At 39.3% G+C, this 26,148-nt stretch overlaps 3 protein-coding genes across 3 annotated transcripts; 1 reads left to right on the top strand and 2 right to left on the bottom strand.

The window, feature by feature from the left end:
• Positions 1-474: 474 nt before the first annotated feature.
• Positions 475-3,321, bottom strand: zgc:174888 (uncharacterized protein LOC558116 homolog). The gene is made up of 5 exons (XM_037676889.1): positions 2,810-3,321; positions 2,354-2,460; positions 1,927-1,998; positions 1,681-1,827; positions 475-1,601 (listed from the first exon to the last, which is right to left on the bottom strand). Exons 1-5 carry the CDS (start codon positions 2,820-2,822, stop codon positions 1,260-1,262), a joined length of 681 nt encoding a protein of 226 aa, XP_037532817.1. The 5' UTR covers positions 2,823-3,321; the 3' UTR covers positions 475-1,259.
• A 1,454-nt stretch (positions 3,322-4,775) lies between these two features.
• Positions 4,776-13,652, bottom strand: flcn (folliculin). The gene is made up of 12 exons (XM_037676888.1): positions 13,598-13,652; positions 12,769-12,975; positions 12,501-12,647; positions 12,202-12,423; positions 11,941-12,107; positions 11,752-11,843; positions 7,563-7,726; positions 7,091-7,204; positions 6,766-6,889; positions 6,532-6,654; positions 5,397-5,499; positions 4,776-5,326 (listed from the first exon to the last, which is right to left on the bottom strand). The coding sequence occupies exons 2-12, from the start codon at positions 12,973-12,975 to the stop codon at positions 5,119-5,121; spliced, it is 1,671 nt and encodes a 556-aa protein (XP_037532816.1). The 5' UTR covers positions 13,598-13,652; the 3' UTR covers positions 4,776-5,118.
• Positions 13,653-14,077: 425 nt separating this feature from the next.
• leng9 (leukocyte receptor cluster (LRC) member 9) lies at positions 14,078-24,391 on the top strand. The gene is made up of 8 exons (XM_037676887.1): positions 14,078-14,089; positions 14,265-14,464; positions 19,101-19,194; positions 20,778-20,914; positions 21,029-21,358; positions 21,434-21,650; positions 23,378-23,492; positions 23,565-24,391. The coding sequence occupies exons 2-8, from the start codon at positions 14,302-14,304 to the stop codon at positions 24,195-24,197; spliced, it is 1,689 nt and encodes a 562-aa protein (XP_037532815.1). The 5' UTR covers positions 14,078-14,089; positions 14,265-14,301; the 3' UTR covers positions 24,198-24,391.
• Positions 24,392-26,148: the final 1,757 nt, after the last annotated feature.

Genomic DNA, 26,148 nt, shown 5'->3' with positions numbered 1-26,148 from the left:
ATGCTAACTGCTGCTGACCAGCAGTTGGCATATATGCTAACTGCTGCTGACCAACAGTTAGCAAAGATGCTAAGTACTGCTGACCAAAGCAAAGATGCTAACTGCTGCTGACCAACAGTTAGCATAGATGCTAACTGCTGCTGACCAACTGTTAGCATAGATGCTAACTTTAGATTGAAAATGCCTTTGAAAAGCAAATGCATTTAGCGTTGTTTTTCACTGGAAATTTACACACAAATCAAAGGTTTTGAGTCATGGTGATAATAACTACCGGTAACTTATTTACAGAAGTTATTCTTCACAGTTCAGTGAAAACAACGATAAGCTACAGCAACTCTGCTGAGACAAACTGCATCACACAGCAACTACTCTACAGACTCAAAGTGGCTGCACAAATTATTGTAAATATATGTTTTTATTTTGAAATTGATTCAGATTATATCAATAAAAATTTAGATTTTATCTCCTACCCCTAGTGTCTGCATGAACCACTACGAAATCTTTGAGACGGGAGTTTTTTAAAGATGGCAACAATCCGCTTGCGTCTGTTAGCTTTTCCATCCAGGTAAAATTAAACATTGAAAACTGAGGCCATTCAAAGAGATCTTACAGAAACCCACTTCAAAAACATCTGAACTATCCCCCAAACATGGAAACAATGCCTCTTGTTGCTTCAGTGATTAACATTATCAATACATAAATGTGTATATTGGTTCAGTTTATAAGTGTGGAGATAAGGTACAACACTGCTCTTAGTTAATAAACTCAATGACTAGAGTTAATGTACTCTTCCATCTCTGATGCCAGACAACAAATACTGTAATAAATATAACAAAACCTCTGGATACACCTGACAAACACTAACAATACGTATATCTAAATGCATTTAATGTACAGAAATAAACTCGCATGAACTACATTATTTTTTTCACAACATTCATTGTAAACAGTGGGGAACAATACACAAACGATGACTTATGTGCATTGCTAGATCAGCTTTTATGTCTTGTTAGCTTGAAAAGCACAACTACCGGTAAGTGGATCTTGTTCAAGAGCGTACGTTTTTTTGTATATATAACAGAATACTATTGAACAGTGACCATAGGAGCTTGAAGTAACTTTGGGCATTAAATGCAACCTGTGCATATGACTTCATTAAGAAAGCTTACTGCATTACAACTAATTTTTTTAAAGAATTCAGTGCCAAGAAATGTTTTTGCATTATATGTGCATCAATAAAAAAGTTGCTATATCAGCAACTACCAGTAGAGTCCAAATAGCAAAGGGCTCCAAATGAAAGCCAAATAAGAAACTGTTAGAGAGCGTCCGCTGGACGATAGAGCTTTAATGTCCATCATCTTGTCAGGACGTCCTTCCTGTTTGCTGTTGATGGCTCGAGTGGTTAAGAGTCTGGCTCTGGACAGGCTGTAGTCCTTCTTTTGAACAGGTGGGGGCAACGTGGGTGGTGGGCAAGTTCCAATGGAAGGTAAGCATCCGACCTGAATCCATCGCTCAAAAAGTTCTGAAGTTAGCTTCAGGAGTTCCTCCGGAGAGGAAGATCTCGTGGGGAACTGTGTGAGATCCATCTCCTCCAGGAATCTCTGCGAAACAGAAGTGAGGCGATTACAATTCAAGAAGAACAACAGAAGCTGGCTACATGCTGCCCTTTGTAAACCTTACCTCTATATTTTCGATCTTTTCAATAATTTTATTCAGTGTGTGCTGGAGTTCGAGGATCAGGCTGTGATTTACGTGCTCATCCCAGAGGTTTTTTTGGAGCACATCCCAGGAGTCCAGGAGGACCACTGCTGCAGAGAAGACGCAACACTGCAGGGAGACATAGACCCCCAACGTTAGCACGCACAACTCACGAAAAATCCACCTCAAGACTAAGCGGTACTTTAAAAAAACTAATACGTAACTCACCGGGTCAGTTTCACAGAGCATGCTTTTGGCGTAACGATGCACTACATAGTAATCTTTAGGAAATACTCTCCTCTAAAAGAGAACGGCAGAAACAAAGATGAGTGTAAACCCTTCAAATGCATTTTCACTGCACTTATAGTTGATCATTGAAATTACTTCATCGTTGTGCTAACTACAGATCAGCGAAGGAACTAAAAACGGACTCGAGGAGCCCAAAGTGAAGCACATCGTTTGATCTCGAGTCTGTAGAGCGTTAGCGTCTTGACATCTGATAAACCCCGACCATAAGATAAGGAACCTGATTTCTGCTGTTTTTATACTAGTTTCTCACACTCAAACACTTCATCATGTCAAAACAGCCACGGTAGGTTTCTTGAAAACATACTTTCTGAGAAAACAAAAAGCTTAATCCTTAGTGAAAACTTACAAATCCAGTCGGGTTAGAGTCGATCGTCACCTTTAGGTTTTCCACGCTTTTCCGGTCAAAGTCACATCCACCACATTGGACAATAAACAGCGATAGCAACACGACAACTGTTTGAGACACGTGGAAGAGACAGAAGAGCAAGACCGCATTCAGAATAAAAGGTGGAAACTTTGTGTGGTTTGCATCTGTAGCTTGTTCAAACTGAATACCTGGCAAGGAACATCACAGCATTTCCTGTGTGGATTAACCTTTTGCACACAGAAGTAGTGTACGACACGTTCAAGTGCCGCTGCGTAACTTTTATTTGAAGCAAAAATACAGAAATTATGGTTCACTCAGCATGACACGATAAGACTCGTGTCACCAGTGCATGTATTAACCTTTGTACGACGTTACCTCCTCACTGTAAAAGAAAGCCAGAGAAGCGTTGATGCAAAGTTCACATTAATTTCTCACCTTGCAGTGACATCCTTTTTATTTTTCCATGAATGGACACGTCTCCATTTCTCTTGCCGTCAGTAATCGCTCCTCAGATGGGTCTCTGTGTCAGCCCGTGAAAGGCAAAGTTTCCTCCTCTGTGGGTTTTGTTGAGGTCTCTGACAGAGCACCGCTTCTGCCTCTCTCGGTGGTTGATGTTCAGCCCTCTTGCTCACATCTCCTCCGCGTGTTCGTCCTCTCGGTTTCCTTTGGTACTTTCCACAAGATTGCTTCATCAATCATTTCACGCCATCGTCCTCTTTCACTTTGGGTTTGCCCACTAATGCCTGAGTGGTTGCAGCCTTTCCCTTTCAAAGCTTGTTTTTGTTTTTAATACCCCCTCCTTTTTTTTCTTCCTTTCACTGCTGGCCTAGAATTTTCCTGAAATGTTTCACCACTCCTCTGTTTTTCTTAAAAATGGTTAATGAATAAAGCGGCAGAGAGCCCCCCCCCCCTCCTCTCTTCTCTGGTCACTACTCGTATCCTCACCCAGACTCAAAGTGAAAGTGTTCGCCTGGACTGCTTGTCTGCTCTCTATAAGGCTCAGCCCCACCCACCACAAAACGTTTCACCTCACTATTGACTGACCCGGCTCCCTCCCCCCTGCTCCCCACATTCCCTGACACCCCTCACCCCCCCGTCCTTCCAAACAGGGGCCGAGGAGGCTTAGTCATGCAGTTGGACCGTATGTTTTTCATTTTGGACTCTCCCCCGCACCTCTGCGCCTGCAGATCCCATGCTCCTTATCCCTTCAGAGTCATTATCATGTTTAATCATCACGAGCGTTTGGTTAAAATAACTATATATATATATAAAAAATCATGTTCCTCGTCAAACTGGATTGCAACACCGCATTGCCAGAACTTGCAAGCCTTCCTATGTGTGACAGCTCTCAATGGTCGTCACTATTAAAACAGTAAAAAATAAAACGGAGCTGCAGATGTGCTCATGTGATTGTGACGCCTCGTATTGTTCACGGCTGTCATCAGCTCGTCTGTAACGTGTTTTCTAAGAACGCCTCAGGTTACGTGAAGCATCCCGCTGCTTTGGATTTCAGTCAAGAGAGTGGCCGATTGCTAACGAAAGGAAAGAACGAAGCTGTTGTCAAAGACAGAATTCGTCTCAGGCCAACGGGGAGAGCGGACCGCTCACTGAAGCACCATCAACGCTGGGGGGAAATGGAAACTAGAGAGCAGCGACAAACTTGCGAGCACAGCCTCCACACTCCCCAAGGCATCGTCAAGTCGAAACTTCTAGACCTTTTAAGATGCGTTGCAACGATGGATATAAATATTCAGCCGCTGCGCCGTCTTCCCGTCTCATCACTTGCGTATGAGAAAATGTGTAATTGATTTAAAACTGCAGTAAATTGTGTGCTATTTGGGTCTAGTTGAGTAACGCGCCAAATGAAATCCAGATTTGAGTCTAAAAGTAGAAAAGTACCAGAGGTATTTCTAAACACACATTCCTTTTTTTAAAAGGAATACGTTTGTCCTTTATTTTATATTTAGAACCGGAGGATACCAGTAAGTCCACCCCCCCACAATTATCACATAGTTTAGATCAAGGTAAACAAAGCTGATTTAATTAGAGCCGTATGTTTTGAGTTTTATTGACTTAAGGCTGCGAACTTCAGCAAAGACACAACTGTTGTGGAAAACGGCACTGTGGATCGGCGTTTCGCTCGTAAGGAAGCCCAAATCCTGCCCAAGAGTTTGGCCGTATTAAAGCAAGACTTATTGCGCAAACTTTTCTTTTGCGTTTGCGCATTAGAAAACTTGAAAGTGTTGTCTTGCTTGGGACTTGCTGGCCGGCAGCCACTCAAACAAGTGAGCGGGAGCTGGTGGAGAATTCCTAATCTTCACTTTCACTCCCTTTTTATTTTTCCCCGCTCGCCACAAGATGGAGCCAATTGAAGAATTAAAAAAATGATGTCAAACCGATCTTTAATTTTATTCAACGACATTAGTAAACAAAAGTGCAAAGGCTTCTGGTAATAAGTTAAACTTTACATGCGAGGTTCCCTTTGACAATAAAGCCCCTCTGTGCATTAACCGCAATTACTCATTGTGTTAATCTGAGCAGGATGATAATCTGAGTTCAGAACAATAGATTTCTCATTACTTAAAAAGACAATAATGGATGAGTTGAATCATTCCGGTCATCCATTCACAGTGCTCCTTCTTTCCAGTTAACAGAACACCCCGTGAAAAGACTCATTCCTGCTTCGTTTAGCATTTCCATCAATTCCCTTTTTACCCTTCATCTGCTGCTCCTCCTCCTCTTTTTCACTGACTGGGGCTCCTCTCCCCTCCTCGCACAGCTGTCATTAAATGACTCTTGTAGGTTTTACTCAGTCCGGTCATCCAGTACTTCAGCAGCCGCACGTTGTCCTCCTCGCCAGGCCCTGTGGCACCGAGGAGGGCCAGAACCTTCTGGGTGTCCTCCCTCCCACGACCGTCCACTTTGGAAAACTTGAACAGCACTTTGACTTTGCTGAAAGAGCAACAGGATTTGAGCGTTTTGTTTTTAAACACCTGGTTTAGAATTAAGCGTTTTGACTCACTTCATCCATTCCTCCTTCAAACACAGCAGGCAGTGGGACACGACGTCCACAGACAGGTTCTCGTTAGACAGGGCCACCTCCAGCTTGTTCAGCAACGTTGGACCTGAGCGCAAAGATTCAAAGAGCCATTACTTTCATATTTCAGTGCACAGCAATTACCCCAAAGTTTTGGCGCCAACGATTGTTATATGAGAAACGTGATTACTGGACAAGTCTGATTTTAGTCTGGCAAGAGAAGGGAAAGGCAGAGACTGGATAATTGTATTCTGATGTGGATCCAGGTCCTGTAAAAATGTTTTATTGAGAGTGAAACGTTTCACTACAGGCACATAAACTGCTGCTCTGGCTTATATCACAAAACCGAACAATAATTTATTGTGAAAGCTAACTAATAAGGGATATAAAATATTATCACTTTTTTTCCCCTTTACCGTGCGCTGCAGCAGAATTTTATGTCCACGTCTGTCAGAAACGCTCTCGTTAGCTCCTTTCTTGTGAAGTTTTCCCTTCATTAATGCCAAGTCTCCAGTGACCAGTCAGCTGAAAGGTCAAAAATGCAGCAAGGCAGCCACTGATTCTTTGTTTAGGGTATGCTAATTTAAACTCCGTGCAGGAATTATGCAAATGTGCCTAATGCTATAAAAAAATAAAAAGAAAAGAAAAATGGGACTACAAACAGACTAGAGATACCCGGTACATCTAAAGACCTACATGTCCTCAGTGACTTGAAATGTTTTTTTTTTTTTTTTTTTAACTTTTATAGCTGTCCTGGGTTTTCTCCATGTACTCCGGTTTCCTTCCACAGACTAAAAACATGCACGTTAGGCTGATTGGTAACTCTAAATTGTCTCTAGGTGTGAGTGAGAGAGTGAATGGTTGTCTCATTTGTCTCTGTGTTCCTGTGATGGACTGGAAACCTGTCCAGGGTGTCCCCCCACCTCTTGCACAGTGATGGGCACCAGTGACCCCCGTGACCCAAAAAGAAAGAAGCGGGTAAAAGATAATGGATGGATAGCTGTCCAGATAATGTAATCTCTTTTAGCTTTTAGGGTTTAATTTACATACCTGCAAACTCACAAGGGGTGAAAAAGTTGACAAACCTAGCCTGCTGAGGATATGAAGTGTGTAAACTCACCTCTGTCTGTGGGCTGTGTGTTCACACTGCTGATGGTGAACTGATAAAGAGCGCTGATTTCATCTTCACGTGCAGCCGAGACCGGACCGCTTCTGATGGAGACGTCCACCAGCACCGAAAACTCTGAGTGAGGAACCAAACGCTGAGAGGTCAAACACTTGTCCTAACGTGACCCGCAAGTACCGGTTGATAAATTTAGAGCTTCACACCGAGTTATGAAGTCTCGTCTCTCACCTGAGGAGCTGACGTGGGCTGGGATGGGCACATCCGGACTGAGACCCAGAAAGTTGCACTTGTAGGCCTCTTCGTACTGAGCGCTGTACGGCACCGAGCGCACGCAGCCGACTGGCAGCAAAGACTGACAGGAACACGAAAGTTTATAAAATTAGGAAGCTCCAACTGTAAAATGTCTCAACAGTAAAAAAAAATAGCTAACGACTGTTAGCCAGGATAAATGGCTTCCGTCTATTATTTTCTCTTTAATGGCAGGGAAACAATAAATTATTAATAAAACCATAATTTTTAAAATCCAGGTGTGAAGGCGTTGCCAGAAGAGCACCTTGAGCACTGTAAAAGCTGACTGAATGAGCCCCGGGTCTGCGCTCCTCCATATGACCTGATTTCCCATGAGCACGTGCCACGCTAGCTGTCGGAAGTCGTTTGCCCCGAGGACCTGCCGAACAAGCGACAGCTCAGTTACAGTGCACCAAGTGATAAACAACGATCATATGTCGAGGCTTCAAAAAACATCAGTGTGCATAATATCAACCTGGCAACAAGACAAACATTCCAGACAAACTGCATGACGATAATTTATTTAGCAACCAGATGAATCCCCGAGGCTCTAAGCCAAATGAGAGTAGCTAAAGCGCTTGGAGTGTTTTGTGCATTGTGATGACAAAAGATGCAGTATTCAGCAATATAATTGTTTCTCTAAAACTGTGAAACTTTATACTTTTTCAATCTCTCTCGGTTTTTAGTAAACATTACATACCAGTGATTTTGCATGAGAACAAGATAAACACAGATACCTGTCTAAAATGCCTCAGTGACCTGAACTTTGGACCAGGCGATTCGTCTACTTTCGAAGCATCACACAGGAAGTCGAGGCCCATGTTGCTCTCTGATTGGTGCAGCTGTGACTTTGATCCACCTCCCTCTGCTCCTTCCCAGCAGCTCATTTCTTCTTCCTCTTCTTTGAGAGACACAGAACAACACAATTATAGGAAAGGCAGTTGTTTTTAGCAGATTGAAGAATTGTCACAGGAAGCTGTTACAAAAGGTTGACGCCACATCTCACTCCAAATATAGGCTCTCATCTGATGTGCACATGATGCCACCTTTTATTTATTTCATAAATGTAATCTGAATTCCCACCTACAGTTCACTTTAACACCCTTACATTCATCAGCTGCTGGTTATAGTTATAAATCACATGCTGAAGCTGCTTTGTTCATGAATCAGCCGAGTTCACAGCATACAGGACGTGTTTTCAGTTTGTAATATTTCAGCTGATATGGTTTTCCCCCATTTGTTCCAGCTCAGTGTTATTGTTTATAACAAAACCCTCTCAGATGGGACTTTCCATCATCGAAGACAGAATTCATCTGCTAACATGTTTTTTTTCAACTTTATGAAAATGATTCAACTCTTGGACACTGAGCAGATCTAAGGCTGCTTCCGTAATCCCAAGTGGATTTAGAAAAAAACAACTATGATCGAAGGAAAACGGGACAGTTCGTTCCTTAATTCCTACATATTCTAGCTTCAATTTGTAAATTATTTAAAAAGGTGCAGTTATGGTGACAATTAAATTGAAAAAATCTTTTTAAATTCCAATGTTTACAAAAGAAGATTAAGAGTCAGAGTGACAAAAACAAAAAAGGTCATAAATCTGACTTTTCTGAGAATATTACCATACCATTTAATTTATAGAGCACTTAAAACAGCGACAAGGCCAACCAAAGTGCTGTACAGACAGAAAAACAGGTAACACACAAAGCAATATACAAAATGAGGTAAATCAGAATAAAGACATAAAAACGATGCAGATAATAAATAAGAAATATTGAGATTATAGTGATAATTCTGAGGGAAAAAAGTAAAAAAATCCAACTTTTTTTAGTTAAAATTCTGACTTTAATCTCAGAAATTTCACTTTAATTTTAGAAGTTTACTTTTAATCTCAGAATTTTAAGTAATAAAAGTCTTCGTTCCAACTTTTTTGTGAAAATTTTCAATTTAATCTCAGAATTCTAGAGAAAATGAAAACATATTTCACTTTGGCCCTATTTGTGTAAGGATATAAAATAATTCTCTGGCTCTCCCCAATCTTGCTCAGCCAGAAGAAGTAACATCCTCAGATAATTAATGTTAACATATACATATATATATATACATATATATATATATATATATTATATATATATATATATATATATATATTATATATATTATATATATATATTATATATATATATAAACTGAACTGAATTAAAGAGGAATATTATTTATCCATAAATCATTATTTCCTTTGACACAAACAGTTGGAACAAAATCTTTTAGTATTACAGACCTGAATATAGTTTTATCCTGGATCACAAGAAGGGAGTTTGTACCTCAAGAGTGGACAGAGAATAAAAATTAATATTAACTTTGCCTCATTATTTATGGGTTTTGTAAGTAAAAAAAAAAAGTAAAATTATTTGACAAATACATTTATTCAGCACATCTCGAACAAAAAAAGTAAAGTAAACATTTGGACAGGAGCAGCTGCACTGTTGTTGGAATTCCTGTAAAAAATACTTTGGCTAAAGTTTTATTTTATTAAACAAGATAACACTTTCTTCACTGCAGTCAATCATAAATTTCCAGCTCAAAGGAATTTTAGGGATTATTGAGAAATTTCAAAAACGACCCCAAACTGAGTTCTTCCGAACTTGTTGCCAACTTAAAGAATCCTTTTCCTCAAACCTGACTAAGTTCAGGGTTGTGTTTGGAAACCTCAGACCAGCAGAGCCACCCGGAGAGAGCGCACCGTTCACCCCACCCCCTCACATTCCCTCACCTCGGTCATTTCTGGGCAATACGCACGTGGTGTTTTACTAAAGAAGTCATTTCAGTCATAAAAGTGAATCACTGAGGATGGAAAAGCATCAAAACAGAAATGTATGTTATGTGACTGGCACAAGGCCACCACATTTTTAAAAACTGGGAGAAATAATCACTGGGATTTTAAAATAGTACATTTGTATGTAGATATTTGTATACTGTACACTGGGTACTTTAGCCACTGAAAGCGTGACAAAAAGATTGGACTGAGGATTGTGTTTGTGGTCGATACCTCATTTTTCTTCTATTAAACATGTTTATGTAAAGTGTATTTTTTATTTAATTGTAGTATTTTGTCATAGTCTCAGTATGCATCATTTGTTTCAGAGATTGAATAATTGTCCGTTTCTATTTTGATGCTATCATTTTGTATTTTACAACACATGTCCAATAGCATTTAACTAACGCTGTTGGTTTAATGTAACGTTCAATAATGTACACTGTCCTCGGTAAGTAGACTAATAAACTATCCAAGTGTTGGTAGTTGATTCCTCAGTGATGAAAGTACAAACTAAAAGCACATTTTAAAGAGTGGAAACAGGTGCAACAAGACTGGAAAATTGTGTAATGTTGAAGAAAAGACGAAAACAAAACAACTAATTAGACTTAACTGCTGACAGATTTGTTTGTGTTTGAAGTTCCTGCATGATGAAAAAATGTAAGGGCTAAATTTCAAACTGTTTTTTTTTTGTTTGTGAACCTGCTAATAGTTTGCAGATAAAGCATCTTCTATAATGCACAAGACTGATGAAGTATTTTGGATAAAAGACGAAACGTTTCAACAAATCTCGTTTTAAATCCGTCCAGAGGACCTGACTTAACTTTGTTAGACATTTTCTATAATTAACTATTTCACCGACAGATTTAGAAAACACAAAATCATGTCTAAACAAATCATTACAGGTTAGTTTTAAAATGTCAAATAGGAGGGATTTGGATTGCTGGTGCTGAGTCTACCAAACATTAGTTGTATTTTTTACACTGATTTCCAAATGTGTGTTTTCTGTGACAAAAAGTGTTCTTTGAAACTAATGATTGTGAAAATAATGTCATAAACTGGTTTTGAGTCCCGATTATGGCAAACAAATTGCATCAGAACTCAGCAGGACGCGGTCGCAAAATGTTCCCTGTGTATTAAATATGGTTAAACGCAGTTTGGTACACAAGTGTTAGGTACTTTTGTAATAGTTTAGAAATAATACTCGGAGATTTGACAGTCAGTATATTACCAGGCTTCACAGCTGATTATTTTATAAGATTATCTCTAGTTCCAAAACATTTTATCCAACTCTAATTTGAACATCGGGGTTTTTTTCAACCCATTTATTCCCTTGTACTTTTTGTTTTGTAGTTTGTATTGCCCACTGTGATCACAAATGTTAAAAACAGTGGTGGGAACAATTCTACTAATCTACTAGCAGCTAATGTTGGAAAAAAATTTCCATTTAGCAGATTAGCATTTTCACCAACTTTGGAAACCGTTGCGGAATTAGCTTCTGCTAAATTCGGTTTTGCCAACTTAATAATTGCTAACAAAATTCACAAGCTTGTTCCCATCTGGGCGTGTCTTGAAGAGTCCTTTAGGCACACTATTGGCATACACAGGACAAGATGTTATTGGTCGACGCAGCTTCAACAGGAAGGAGACGGCAACGTGTGACGCAGACTGAGTGACTGTCGTCTTAGCAGTTACTGGTTTAGCGTTAGCTTCCGCTAATTATTTTACTTGTTTAGCAACGATAATTTGCTCACCACTGGTTAAAAACATATATTTAAATTGTTTACATGAGTAAACGTATTAAAAGTTCCACAGCCTCTCCAAATCTTTTAATCACTTCCTAAATACCGACTTAAATTGTGCAAGTCTGTCTGGAAAAGCAATGTGTCTGAGTGTAATGGTTGAGTGATTTGTCATGTTTTTGTGGCCTGACTGACCCAGTGATTCAAACTTCCTGTCACCTGAGAGTTTTATGACTAACCCAAAGAAAAAAACATGGCACAATGAGCAAACACACAACACTGTTAAAAAAAACCTTAGATGGATAAAACTAATATTTGTGCTCCTGAATGGCTAATAAAATGGTGTTTAATTAGGGACAAAGTTTCAACCTGTTTGTCTCTCGATAAGCACCAGAGTGTCCTCTGTAGGCGCTCCTTCGAGGAGCTTCTCTGTCAGCCGACTGCCACAAGCCTTCAGCAACCTGGAATCCAAAAGAAAGCACAAATCACGGTGAGTAAAAAACAAAACAGATATACATTTGCAATCCTGAAACTGAGAGTCTCTCACTAATCACTCACCAGCTGAAGGAGCAGTGCAGGCTCGCCCAGAGATTGGGATGCTGGGTGAGAGAAGTTAGTGATCGGGCTGCGTTGCCACTCCTCTGATGTGGAAAAACCGCTGGTGAAAACACGCTGTTCATCCTCAGAGCTCGCTGGGGACAGACTCCCTGTTCACTGTCAAACACCTGATAAAGAAAATATTGTCAAACAATTACAGATGTTCAAAATAATGAGCTTTTTAATATAAAAAGGCATGCACAGCCCTTGTTGACGCCCTACTTTTAGTGCCGTGTTTTGCAGACTTTGTATGGTGAGCTTGAGGTGTCGTAACAGGAAAGGCCAGGAGTTAATGAGGTAGATCCTGTCCATGGCTACCACAACGATGCTGTACCAACGCTGAAACCCCCTGGCCAGGCTGTCTTTGATGAAAAAGGTGTGTGAGAACACAAACCCATGTTGCTCATCCCCAAAGAAAATTGGCCCTTCGCGTCCAGGACATACCTGAGGCCAAAACAGAAGGTTTGTGGATACAGTGTTTGGAGACAGTGGGTTATAAACACGAGTATGTCGCTGCTTACCTCGCAGCTAAGACTGCGCACACATGCCTGCCGGACCACGCTGAAAAGCTGCGACTGCCTGGGGTGCTGATGGCTCAAGAAGCGAATGCCCGTTTCATTATCGATGCTCACAAAGCCTGGGTGAGATGCAGGGAGAGATCGGCATCCCTGTGGAGTGCGGAAATAGAAAAATTAGAACTTTACAGACATGTGAGAGGATGACATCAAGCTGAATGTCCACAATACACTCAGGGTGAGGGGACTTTATGTCCATAGCCTGTCCACTCACCTCACACATCTCTCCTCTTTGAGTTGCTGAACTGTTGGCCCTCATGGTCAGGCCTTCACCTTCCCGGTCACCATCTCTATCCCCAGGCACTGGGGTACCGACCTGAGAGGAGGGGTCTGGGGATGGAGGGTGGAGTGCCTCGGTGCAGAATAGTGTCCGAGGTCCATGGAGCTCACAGAAGTGACACAGAGCTACCAGAGCATTCATCTGAAAAACAATTCAATTCAGTTTATCTATATAGCGCCAATTCACAACAAAGTTGTCTCAGGGCACTTTACAGAAACATTCACATACAAGAAAAGCCAATTAGTAAAGTTCTCTAAGGAAGCCAGCAGACACGTTGAATCTTCACTTTGTCACAGTCTCCCAACCTGAGCAAGCACAGTGGCAACAGTGGAAAGAAAAAACTCCCTTTTAACTGGAAGAAAGCTCCAGCACAACCAGGCTCAGGACAAGCGGCCATCTGCTTTGACCAGCTGGGTGTGAGAAGACAGGAAAGAGAGACAAACAAACACAGAATGGCAGGTCCAGATGTAGGTGCAGGTGTACCTGAAAGACAAAAACACATGTCAAAGACAGAAAAAATAATTACAAATACAAAGCAAGTTGAGCAGAGTCAGTAAAGACAGTAGCATAGTGAAGAAATGTGGTCAGTTTGTCCTCCAGCAGTAAACACAATAGCAACACAACAAGCTGTAAGATGCTAACTCCTGAAACTCAAAGAATTAGACAGAAACTCTGCGACACACCTTTGTTTCTCAGTCTTTGACCTTTCAAGCTGACACCGGTCTTAAAAACACAGCTAGCAACAACAACCAGCGAGTATTACCTTCAGAAGTTTAGCTGCCAGGAGCTCAGAGCTTCACCGGACATTTGTTGATGAGAAAATCATTAAAAAAACAACATTGGTGTGAAACAAAATCCAATCAGTCTTCTGCCTGTTTGTCGTAAAGCACAACTTTAAGAGAATAAATTAACGTTTTCGACTATTTTTGTTCACCTCTCGTAAGTTGTTAGCAAACAACAGAACCGTCACGTGACGACGTCCGATCACGCGCTCGAGCAGCTCCGATGACGCTTGCTGCGTCGTTAGCCTTTACCCGTTAAACAAAACAAAAAATTTGCTTTTAACAAAAAATATTCTCTGAACAGATTTGATTTTATATGTTGACGTTACTAAGTAAATATTAAAATTATATGTAACTTGTTGAAGACTGTTTTGCCGAAACGTAATTTTAAACCACATTACCCAGAATTCCATCGGAGGCAAAGGTTTAAAGGTTAAACGGGAACCAGCGAGTTTGTGACTAGAGCGAAACTGGTCTGTGGTCATTGTGTTAATATTTATTTAAACTAAGTATATACTAATTTTCATTGGTTGAACGTTAGCATTTATTTTTAAGCTATTAACCTTATAATGTCTTGTTAAAGTTGTTAAATTAAGACTCTGTTTACAACATTGTGAATTCTCATCTGAACTTCCGTACATTTTTCAGTCACAGAGAGACTCAGCAGTGCCTTTCAGATCTGGGCATGGCATCAGACGGACCGGGACTTTACTCAGATCCAGTAGTGGACCAGAAGGACATTGGTGGGACTCTCCCCACACCCACCATCTTGACAGACTCACTGGGACCACAAGCAGGGGTCCCTTCTGAAAGTAACATTGGTGACGTCACCCTGACAGCCACAGGAGGTACATTTCCTTAATTTTCTGTTGTTGAGGTGTATGAAGGACTCAAAGTTCTTTTTTAATTAATTCATTCAACCTTTATTTAGACTAGCACAACTTTAAACAAGCACAACCTACCACTTAAAGAGACGTGACATTAACTTATACCTTGTACCTTAATTCCTACATGTGTCCAGTTTCACTACTTTTTGTCTGTCTAAACAGATCTCATTTGTAAATTAGTCTTCTAGGCTCAATGTGACTTATCTGTCTAAATAAAGGTTGAATGAAAAAATCACTAAGTATAGTACTGCTGTGTAGCATGTTTGTGCTGTAAGATTACAATAAAACGTTATACTAGCCCTATTATTACTACAAATATATAAAATTAGAGCAGCCTTGTCACAAAAAACAAAGTTACTCTTTTGGTTGTATCACAAGTTTTACACCAATTTGTGCAAAAACACCTGCAGTAATTATAACTACAAAGTTGTACCCTTTAGCACTCACAGTTTTTCATTTAAGTTGCAAAATTAAATCCTATTCTTAATCATAATATTTTAAACAAGAAAACAAAAACAATAGTGTGTTTTAAAGTCATTAAGTGAACTCAATAAAAGGTAAAAGGTTTTCAAATGGACAGAGAAAACATTAACAAACATGAACATTTCGTTGTTAAAATTAATGAAAAATGTTATTTTTAGAGCAGCATGGTGACGCAGCTGGTAGATATAATTGATAGATGGATGGATGTTATTTTTACATATGACTGAAGCATTTGTTAAATCTACATTTATGACCCTCACTAGCAAAATGAGTCAGACAAGAGCTGGCTGCGGTGTAAAAAACTTGAAAATAAAAATTGAAATCTGTATAAGGATGGGTCCATAAAGACACCATTCCACAATCCCAGTAACTGACCTAACATATAATCTTCCTAATCTACCTTTATATCAAAGTTTTTTTAATCAAGTTTGTCTTCAATAATGACGATTCGAATTCTAATATTGAAATTTTCTTTGACATTGACCATGTTCTCTGACAGGAAACCTTTTCTTCTTAAATTTGGCTTCATTGTGACGTTGGGGATTTTGCGTACTAAATATATGGCTGGAATTCCCATTGACATGTTCTAGTCCAGTAAAAGTTGAGTCTTCAAAGCATCACTCTCGTAAACAAAACTAGCTTGTTGCCAGGTGATAAATTGCCAACTTTCAACAAACTGTGTGTTATTCTGTAACTTTTGAGATGGAGAGTTTGAAAATAAAAACTCTGCATTGAAAATGTAATTATTGTGACTCATTTTGTCAGCCTGGGTCACAAATTTCTGAGAACTTTTCTTGACTTAGTGGAGCATAATTGTCTACCAGGGGCAGAAGATAAAACGTTACATAGGAGGGATGCGAGGAGTTGTTTATTTTTACTTGAATCTCATAAAAAAATCTTAAAATTATAATAATGGTTAATTATTACAATAATGATACTTTATAAAAGTTACACCTTCAGTTCCGTACAACCATGTGGTGTACAGGATGCTCTCAGTAGTGTCCTAATAAAGGTGGTGAGGATGAAGTGGGGAAATCTTACTCAGCCTCCCGAGGAAGCTAAGCTTCTGTTTCGCTTTCTTCTCAGGTGTTTGATACAAGAGTCATGGAGAGCTCCTCAGTAATGTTGACTCCTAAGACTTTGCTGCTGCTGACCACAGTCGAGCTACTGATGTGTAGGGGGTCTTCCAATAAGCTAAAAATGGTTCTCAACAGGTTTTAGGAAGATCAGTTAGGAACTGGGTTGTTGTCTCCATCGCAAAGCGAGAAGTGGGAATTGGATATACTCTCTGTCCGTCTTTCCATGCATGTTGTGAGCAAGATAACTTGAAAAATTAGTGAATTACCAACTTCGTATTTGGTGTGTGGCTACATTTAGGTGTAAGAAAGGTTGCTTATTAAAACTGGGTTGCCACGTTGACATCCAAGATGGCCACCACCATATATCTATATATGTACAATGACCACACTGGTATGTCACATTAAATGTCTTTATTTGTAAGTGTTTGATCTTCCCTCAGGTGTATTTTGTGTTTTTGTAGAGAACCACAGTGCATTGGTCAGCTATTACTATGTAACTGACAATACTAACACTAACAAAGGGTGATGAGGAAAAATAACTTTGGTGCTTTGGTGGTCGAAACTGAAAGAACGGGTGTTAAACATATACTGGCTGCAAACAGCAGCTCTACAATTGCATTGATGGAAAACCCCTGACAGCTCCACGTCTGGAACAGTTTGGTAATTCTTTTTCATAATTTAACAAAGGCCCTTTTAAGACTGTTTGGTTTCAGCTTTTGTTTAATTTGCTTAGAGATGGTTCTGCGTTTCAGCCAGCAATAGTTGGTGTCTCAAGTTTCTGGAACAGTTTTGTAGGTCCGCAGTTAAAATGTTTAGAAGGCACTGATTTCGAAGATATATGGGCGTGATTTAGACTACTTTAAATTTAGCGTTTGATTTAGAGTGTTTTTAATTTTATAAAGTATAGAGCAGTTGCTTTGTGCGTTCATACCTGACTTGGTAAGGCTCCCTTAACTTCAGACAATAAATACCATTTTCCCCACCTTTTTTAGTTTGGGATCCCATCAGGTCCTCAGTGACTGCATACATGTTAAAATATGTCATTCAGCCCTATACAAGCATGGCTGGCTTTGCCATTATGTATGTATGTATATATATTTTAACTTCATAATTAAACAAAAGACTCGATAACTGACATTTAGAGAGAATTTGACAATCAGTTTTGTTATCACCCAGCTTGGACAGTCTGGTAATCTGGTTCTCTTTCTGAAGAATGATCTCATTAAGTTTCTTTAATTATCTCTAAAATGCAGGATGCAAAATTACAGAAACAGTCATTATTGTCATTGAAGTACCCCTTATTGCAACAGTAGTAAATCTTTTCTGGGTCATTGTTGCATTTTCAGTAAACCTTTATGATCTGGTTTGTGCAGAGTAAGTCATTTCAGTCATGTGTCAGCAAAGAGCAAAGGACTGAAGACACATCCTTGAGGGACTCCTGTGCTAAATTTGATGGATTTTAATGTTTTTCTTTTTTAGTTTTTGCTAAGACAGCTTTACCACAAGCTTCTGTAGAATGATTAAAGACTGATGAGAAGTCTGTTAGCACAGTCCTTTGTATAGCTGTTGTTTTCCTCCAGGTGTTATAAAACGGTGTACAAGGCACGTCTGATTGGATTATCTGAAGTCCAACTGACACAATAAGCATTCCGTAGGAGCTGGAAGTGAGAAAATGGGGGTGGCTTTAATGTGTCACTTGTATTTAATTTATATATTATGACAAAGGTCAGCACATCATCCTGATGAAGCAGTTGTTTATTTTTTGTCATAAAGGTAATTTGGGCAGGTTATAACTATATTTTATCTGTTGTTCTGAAATGTCGGACTTGTCTAACTCAGCAGCACAGTCTTGTCAACATGCAACTCAGAATAATATCAGGTCCTGAAGCATTTTGTGGGCTGGTGTTGCTCATTGGCAAAGAAAAGTCTCTGCAACCGGTCACCAGCTGGAGGAAGGTTTTCCTACCTCATGTGTTAGTCAGAGGCTCAAACCTGTCAAATAACTGGATATTCAACACCAACTCTCAGCTGCATTTTAGTTACACTCACATTGATCGGTTTGTCCTCAGCTTCAAGAATCTTACGTCAGTATTTCCTGCGCAATCTGAATTCTGGTAAGTCAAGATATCATGTGGCCCCTCACACTGAAAAAGGAGCTGAAGGGAGGAAATTTATTTAACATCCTGCTGAGAAAACTTTCTGGATTTAGTGAGTCAGGACCCTGACCTCCAGAGGAAGATGGGATTAACTGTCTGCTTCTTCCTCTTGTGTCATACATTGACCTCAAATCCCTCTCAAAAAAAGTTCAAAGAACAGAAAAACAATTTAAGCATTTCTTCCAGGATTCTTGTAATGTCTGGACGCAGTTTAGAGATTGCTCTGAAAGCCGGAGTCATTTCACCAGGAAAGGACGGCATTACAGCAATAGTCCTGGTATTTTAATCTGAGTTAAATTAATCCTTGTTCTAAAGAAGTTAGACTGAATGTGGTTGTTTGAAAAGGAGTGGCAGTCATGTCTGAACCTCTTAACAGATGAGTCATCTGGACTGAGCCAACACCTGTTAAATAGATTTTACTCCCGGGAAGTGTATTAGAGTGGAAATATGCCCAGTTGTTTGTTTCTTTTAAAACCTCAAACAGGGAAGATATAGTTAAAAAAAAAACAACAACAACAACAACAAAAAACTAGATGATCAGGTGAGATATATTTTGATGTTTGTGCATTTCCTGTATGTTGGGTTAAGCAAACAATATAAGGAATTATTTTTTATTGTAGATGAAGACGTTATAATCCAACAGAGCATTAATTCTCTTGTATATTTGTTTATTTTTTCTTTCTTCCATACCTGTATGCATTATGAACCAGTCTGTACATACAAGAACATAATCACTTTGTTATTTCCTTATCGTTCTGTTGTCTTTTTCCTGGAATAATAAAAGCTGCAGGTTTTTTTTTTTGTTTGTTTTTACTGATGTTAATTAAAAATTTACGACACATCTTCAACAGGATTTTTTTTTTGTTCCTTCATTTTCAGAGTCGGCTGGATTGAATGAGGATGAGCTAAAAGTGTGCCATTTTTTCCTGATGGGAAAGTGTCATTTTGGCAACAGATGTCGTTTATCACACAGGTTTGCCCACTTTGTTCTCCACATTCAAAATAAAAATAAAAACTCTTTTAGTTTTTCTTTTAAATCCTTTAAGATTTTTACACTTTGAAATGTTTGATTGTTACCTTTAATGTTATGCTTCATGTGAAAAATTAACTATTGGTAGCTCAGTTTTTAAGCTCTATTTTTTTAGACCGTATTGTAAAACCAACTTGACTTTTTTAATAGTGTGAATGTTTATGAAGCATTCACACTATTGTGATCCATTTTTCTTCCATCCATTTTTCTGCATCTTTCTCATTCCACAATTTTTATGCTATTTCAACAAACATAAATCAAAACATTCAGCTCTCCTGCTATGACTTTTGTTATTGGTGCAACGTTAGCTTTTAGAAATATTTAGCCTTTTCTGCCACTTTTTTTCTCATAGAAAATGAATTAAGCTCATTTTACATCCTTCAAATCTTTAGATCTGTTTACGTTTTACTACTCCTTTCACATTTTGTTCTGGTTCAGCTTCTTTCAGCTTGTGCAAATTTTAACTTGTTTTCAGCTACTTTCAGCTAATATCAGCTGTTTTTTTCCAGCTGTTTTGTGCTCATTTTAGATTCTTTCTGCTAAATACAACATTTTTGAGCTTCTAACTTCTTTCTGCTAGTTTCAGCATGTTATGCTTCTTTCAGCTTATTTCTGCAAGTTTCAGCTTTTTCTGCCATTTCAGCTACTATTTAGCTGTTTTATACTAATTTTAGTTTTTTCAGCTAATTCCACATTTGTTGCACTAATTTAATTTTTTTTCAGCCTAATTCAGCAAAAATGTCCTGTCTCCACTTCCTTCTGGTAATTTCAGCTTCTTTCTGCAATTTTTAGCTACTTTTCAGCTGGTTTTATGCTAATTTTAACTTTTTTTTTCCAGGTAATTTCTTATTTTTTGTGCTCATTTCTGCTTCTTTCAGCCTAATTGGGCAAACGTGTTCTTTCTGCTTTCTTCTGATAATTTAAGCTTGTTCTACGTTTTTATCTAGTTTTTATTTTTTGCATGTTTTAGATAATTTCAACTGTTTTCAGATAAAGTCAAGTTTTTCATGGTAATTTCTGCTACTTTCAACTTAATTAAATTATTTCTGCTAATTTCAACTTGTTATGCTCCTTTCAGCTTTATTTCTACTGGGTTCAGTTATTTCAGCTACTATTAGCAGTTTTTATGCTAATATGAGCTTTTTCAGCTAATTTCACATTTTTGCACTCATTTCAACTTTTGTGTTCTTTCTGCTTTCTCCTGCTGATTTACACTTGTTCTACATTTTCAGCTACATTTCAGCATGTTTTTTTTTTTTTGCTAATTTCAGCTGTTTTTCAGGAAGTTCTTCTGCAATAGGCATTTCACACTGCATTTGCACAAGAAATGCAATTTCTCTACTTTAATTTTTGTGTCTGTATACAGTTAAGGATTGTTATGTGCAGTATGTGATGCACTTGTTGCAACACAGATGGCTTCGTGTTGACTGGATTTGATTTATACCCTAGATGAAATATTTTATTTTTAGTGTTTTCCTTGTATAATTGTACTTTTTCCCCCCGCTGCCTCTGCTCTTGGTCGACAGCGAGCCACCTCTGGATGATTCAAACGCCGTATTTCCAGACACAGACGACAAACTGGATGAAGGAAAGATGGAAAAGCACAAAAAGAAAAAAGGCAACGAGACCAAAGTCGCAAGGCCAAAACACAACAAGGAAAGAGGTTATTCCTTTTTTTCTTCTTTACTGGTATCTAATAATATACAGAAGTGGCTCATCTTTGGGTTTTTTTTGTTTTTGATTCTTTGAATAAAACCGTTTGAAACTCTTTCTTCAGCAGAGGTGAACAAAAAACCCCGTATGCGCACGGCTGATGAGGTTATTTCTCGCATCCTGTGGGACTCATCAGTGGACGCATCGGAGTTTGTGGTGGGCTACGTGGACCGCTTCCTGGGTGTGCTGGAGCGCCCTTTCTGTGACTTCAACTGGGACACGAACCCCTGCGATTGTGACTACACGACTGAGCTGGCCCTGCCCCGACACAGGATCCAGTACTTCACCTACAAAGGGCACCGTGTGTGGGACCGCCACACCAGAACTGACAGGGTTTTTGGCTCCACCGGTCAATCTCTGGCTCCCCCATTTGGAAAGGAGGAGGAAGTAAAGGGTAAATGACCTAATTTCATATATGAACAGAACATTTCTACAGAATCACTTAATGATTTTAAATCATTTATTTCAGAGGAACAGAACACAGAAAACCATGAGGCTGAAGCAACAGATGAGCAAGAAATTTCTGTCGGCGAGCAGGACGAGAGTGAAGCCCAAACTGAAAACAGACATGTGGAGAAAGACGAGCTGAATGAGATGATTCACACCTTTAACTCAACACATTGTGGAGAAAACATTTCACAGGAACAGCAGCGTGGATCATGTGTTGCAGAGGAGGCTGCAAATAGGTCTGCAGTTTATTTTTATCTTAACTCCAACTCACAGCAGACAAAAAATCCTCCTGTACACAAACCAGTATTAAGATCAAGAGCTGAAATCTCTGCTTCCTACCTCAGATGGTGTAAAATATGAAAGTACTTTGTAAGAAATATAAAGTCAGAATTTTATCTGCGAACAAGGAGGATTTAAATCAAACCTTTTACATTTGACTGGATTCCTCAGGTGCTTTTCTATAATTTGAGCTTCACCAGTTACCTGAGATTTTTCATAATCTGGATAAATAAATATCCTTAGAGGTTTAGGAGGCCATAATGCAAGAAATAGGCTAACAAAATATGGGACAAAAATTATTGGGAATTTTTTTCACTGTGGTGTCATAGTTGCAAATTACTTTTAACTAGAGAAATTGAATTTCCTGCGGAAATGCAGTGTAAATGCTTATTGCAGAACAACTTGCAGAAAAACAGCTGAAATTAGCTAAAAAAAATTCTGAAAAGTAGCTGAAATGGAAGGACAAGCCTAAATCGGCAGAAGAAAGCAAAAAGAACACATATTTGTTGAATTAGGTTTAAATAAGCAGAAATGAGAAGATAAACAAAGAAACTGGCTAAAAAAGCTGACATTAGCAAATAAAAAAAGAAGCTGAAAAGTAGTTGAAAAGGCAGAAAGAAGCCTAAACTACCAGATGGAAGCAGAAAGAACGAGATAAAAAAATGTGGAATTAACTGAAAAACAAACTAAAATTAGCATAAAAAGAGCTAAATAGTAGCTGAAAGAGCAGAAAAAATCTGAAACTTGCAGACAAAAGCTGAAAGGAGCATAACAAACTGAAATTACGGTAGCATAAAGAAGTTAATTCGGCTGAAACACAAAAAACTTGGAATTTATATGAAAACAGCTGAAATTTGCTAAAAAAAATGCTATAAAGGTAGCTGACAAGTTAAAACAAGCTTAAATTAGCAGAAGAAAGCAGACAGAACACGTTTGCCAAATCAGACTGAAAGAAACATAAATTGGCACAAAAAAATGGAAATTATCTGGGGAAAAAAGCTGAAATTAGCATAAATACTGCTGAAAAGTAGCTAAAACATTAAAAATAAGCTTAAATTGCTAGAAGGAAGCGGAGAAAGCGTGTTTGCTGAATTAGGCTGAAAAAAGTTAAAATTATTGCAAAAAAATGTGGAATTAGCTGAAAAAGCTAAAATTAGCATAAAAATAGCTAAAAAGTAGCTGAAATGGCAGTAAAAACTGGAACTTGCATAAACAAGCTGAAAGGAGCATAACAAGCTGCAACTAGCAGAAATGAGTTATAAGAAGCACAAAAATGTTGTAGATAGCTTAAAGAATCTGAAAGGAGCACAAAACAGCTGAAAGTAGCTGAAAAAAGTTAAAATTTGCACAAGAAGCTGAATCAGAACAAAATGTGAACGGAGCAGTAAAATGTTGTAAACATATCTAAAGATTTGACGGATATAAAACGAGCTCAATTCATTTTCTATTAGAAGAAAAAATGGCAGAAAAGGCAAAATATTTCAAAAAGCTAAAGTTGTACCAATACCAAAAGTCATAGCAGGATTATCCTGAAAGAGCTTTTGATATACGACTTTGTTGAAATAGCACAAAAATTGTGGAACAAGGAAGATGATTAAAAACGTGTGGAAGAAAAATGGATCACAACAGTGTGAATTCTTCACAAACATTCACACTATTAATTCTGTCAACGTGTTTGATTTAGGTTTCAGCCTTCTACAAAGCAAACATTCCCAGAAGAATCATGTGCGACAGAAGACGGTGAGGAGGAGTCTTTTGCAGAGTGGGAAGAAAGCTGGGAAGGCGGTGATGAGCCTCAGGTGTGTTTGGCTCCTTCCCTCCTGACTCCTCCGTGCTGTTTCAGCTAACATTCAGGTTGTTGTGCTCCTCAGAACCCTTCAGCCCCTCTGAAGCAGACAGAAGAGAAGCGTGGTGAACATCGTCCTAAAAAACAACCCACACACTTCATCTCCTTCCGGGCCAACACTCCTGCCATCCTCTCCTGTTTCCAGCAGCTGCAGGAGGAGCTCACCTCCCTGCTGCCCTCCTCTGCTCCTCACTGGCAGACCGCCTCCAAGCTCCACGTCACCCTGTGCCTCCTGGTGTTGCGCGGCCCTGCCGAGGTGGCGGCTGCCGCCGAGATCCTCCGCAAGTTCGCTCATTTGGATCGCAACCCGCCTGTGGGGGTGAGCTTCCCCGTGAAGCTGAAGCATTTTAACGGGAAGGTGTTGTACCTGAGCCCCCAGCCTCAGCTCCACCTCCACCAGCTGAACTGTGGCCTGCAGGAGGCCTACAGGAAGGAGGGCTGGCTCCACAGGAGCTCCTACAACCCACGCTACCACCTCACCCTGGCTAAGGTAGAAGACAAGGACGGGGAGAGGATTTTTGAGGGGGTGGGGGATCTGAAAGTTGGAAAGGGTTTGAACTTTGGCCGCCTACCCGTTAACACCTTACACCTTTGTACAGTCGGTGGGTCCGGAGTGAATGACTTTTATCCGGCTGTTTGCTCCGTAACTCTGCGATGAAGAAAAAGTTTGTCACGTCTAGGCCTGTCGCGATAAACAATAAATCAGTTAATCGCACGATAAATGACAATTATCGACCTCATTTTCATTTAACGGCTTTATCGTTTCTTCGTGTCTCAGTCATTCTACTGCGAATCTCAAACCACACGAACATCTGCCATTTTGAGACCCGAAGAGAGACAGCCCATGACACGTCAAGGGGCCTCCCTCCCATTTTTCTTAGAGACACGCTGCTCACTCTCTCACTATCCATCCTTCAGTTCAAACAGTCTTATACTGCCATCCGGTGGTCGATAAACGGTACTACATGCAAAACAAATAAACATTTCTTATTACATTTGACATTAATTACTAATTATTGTCAAATTTCAAACAATAATATCGTTTATCGCAATAATTTCTGAGACGATTAATCGTCCTGCAAAATTTGTTATCGTGACAGGCCTAGTCACGTCACACAAACACTATGAAGCAGATCAATGTTTGTTTCAGTACTTACAGTAATTATAGAGCTGAATGTTCGTTTACATCCTGGTGCAATAGGCGGTGTGGCTTTATTATATCAAAGCTGAAGCTTGCTTTAATGTTTTTACTTTACAGAAGTCTCAGAAAAGCCTTTTTCAATCAGGACACATTGACTGACTTTCTCTTAAAAACAAACCCAACTCAGAACTTATCAGTTATACTAAACATAAATAGTTTTTAGGAGTCAAAAGAGCATAAGAAATAAAATGTTTGATATTATTAATTTACATTTTCTTTTGTTTTACAAAACGGATTCCAAAAAAGTTGGGACACTAAACAAATTGTGAATAAAAACTGAATGCAATGATGTGGAGGTGCCAACATCTAATATTTTATTCAGAATAGAACACAAATCACAGATCAAAAGTTTAAACTGAGAGAATGTATCATTTTAAGGGAAAAAATCTGTTGTTTCCAAATTTCATGGCATCAACAAATCCCAAAAAAGTTGGGACAAGTCCATTTTTACCACTGTGTGGCATCTCCCCTTCTTACAACACTCAACAGACGTCTGGGGACAGAGGAGACCAGTTTCTCAAGTTTAGAAATAGGAATGCTCTCCCATTCATGTCTAATACAGGCCTCTAACTGTTCAATCGTCTTGGGCCTTCTTTGTCGCACCTTCCTCTTTATGATGCGCCAAATGTTCTCTATAGGTGAAAGATCTGGACTGCAGGCTGGACATTTCAGTACCCGGATCCTTCTCCTACGTAGCCATGATGTTGTGATTGCTGCAGAATGTGGTCTGGCACCATCGTGTTGAAAAATGCAGGGTCTTCCCTGAAAGAGATGACGTCTAGATGGGAGCATATGTTGTTCTAGAACCTGAACATAGTTCTCTGCATTAATCAGAGTCAGAGTCAGAGTTTCTTTATTGTCATTCGCACCTCATGTGGTGGAGCGAAATTATGTACACAGGGTCCCAGTTACATCCAACAATAAAATGTATAAGAAAAACAGTAATAACATCTAAGATATGAACTAAGAAAAACATCAACTAAATATACACTAAGCACTAAGCATTAATGGTGCCTTTCCAGACATGCAAGCTGCCCATGCCACAAGCGCTCATGCAACCCCATACCATCAGTGATGCAGGCTTCTGAACGGAGCGTTGATAACAACTTGGGCTATCCTTGTCCTCTCTGGTCCGGATGACATGGCGTCCCAGTGTTCCATAAAGAACTTCAAATCGTGTCTCATCTGACCACAGAACAGTATTCCATTTTGCCACACTCCATTTTAAATGACCCCTGGCCCAGTGCAAATGGCTGAGCTTGTGGAGCTTGCTTAGAAATGGCTTCCTCTTTGCACTGTAGAGTTTCAGCTGGCAACGGCGGATGGCACGGTGGATTGTGTTCACTGACAGGGCTTTCTGGAAGTATTCCTGAGCCCATTCTGTTATTTCCTTGACAGTGGCATTCCT

Source organism: Nematolebias whitei, chromosome 5, assembly GCF_014905685.2.
Source record: "Nematolebias whitei isolate Nwh7 chromosome 5, NemWhi1, whole genome shotgun sequence".
NCBI classification, from domain to species: domain Eukaryota; kingdom Metazoa; phylum Chordata; class Actinopteri; order Cyprinodontiformes; family Rivulidae; genus Nematolebias; species Nematolebias whitei.
The sequence above is the reverse complement of the archived record's forward strand: the minus strand, read 5'-3'. Positions and strand labels throughout refer to the sequence as shown.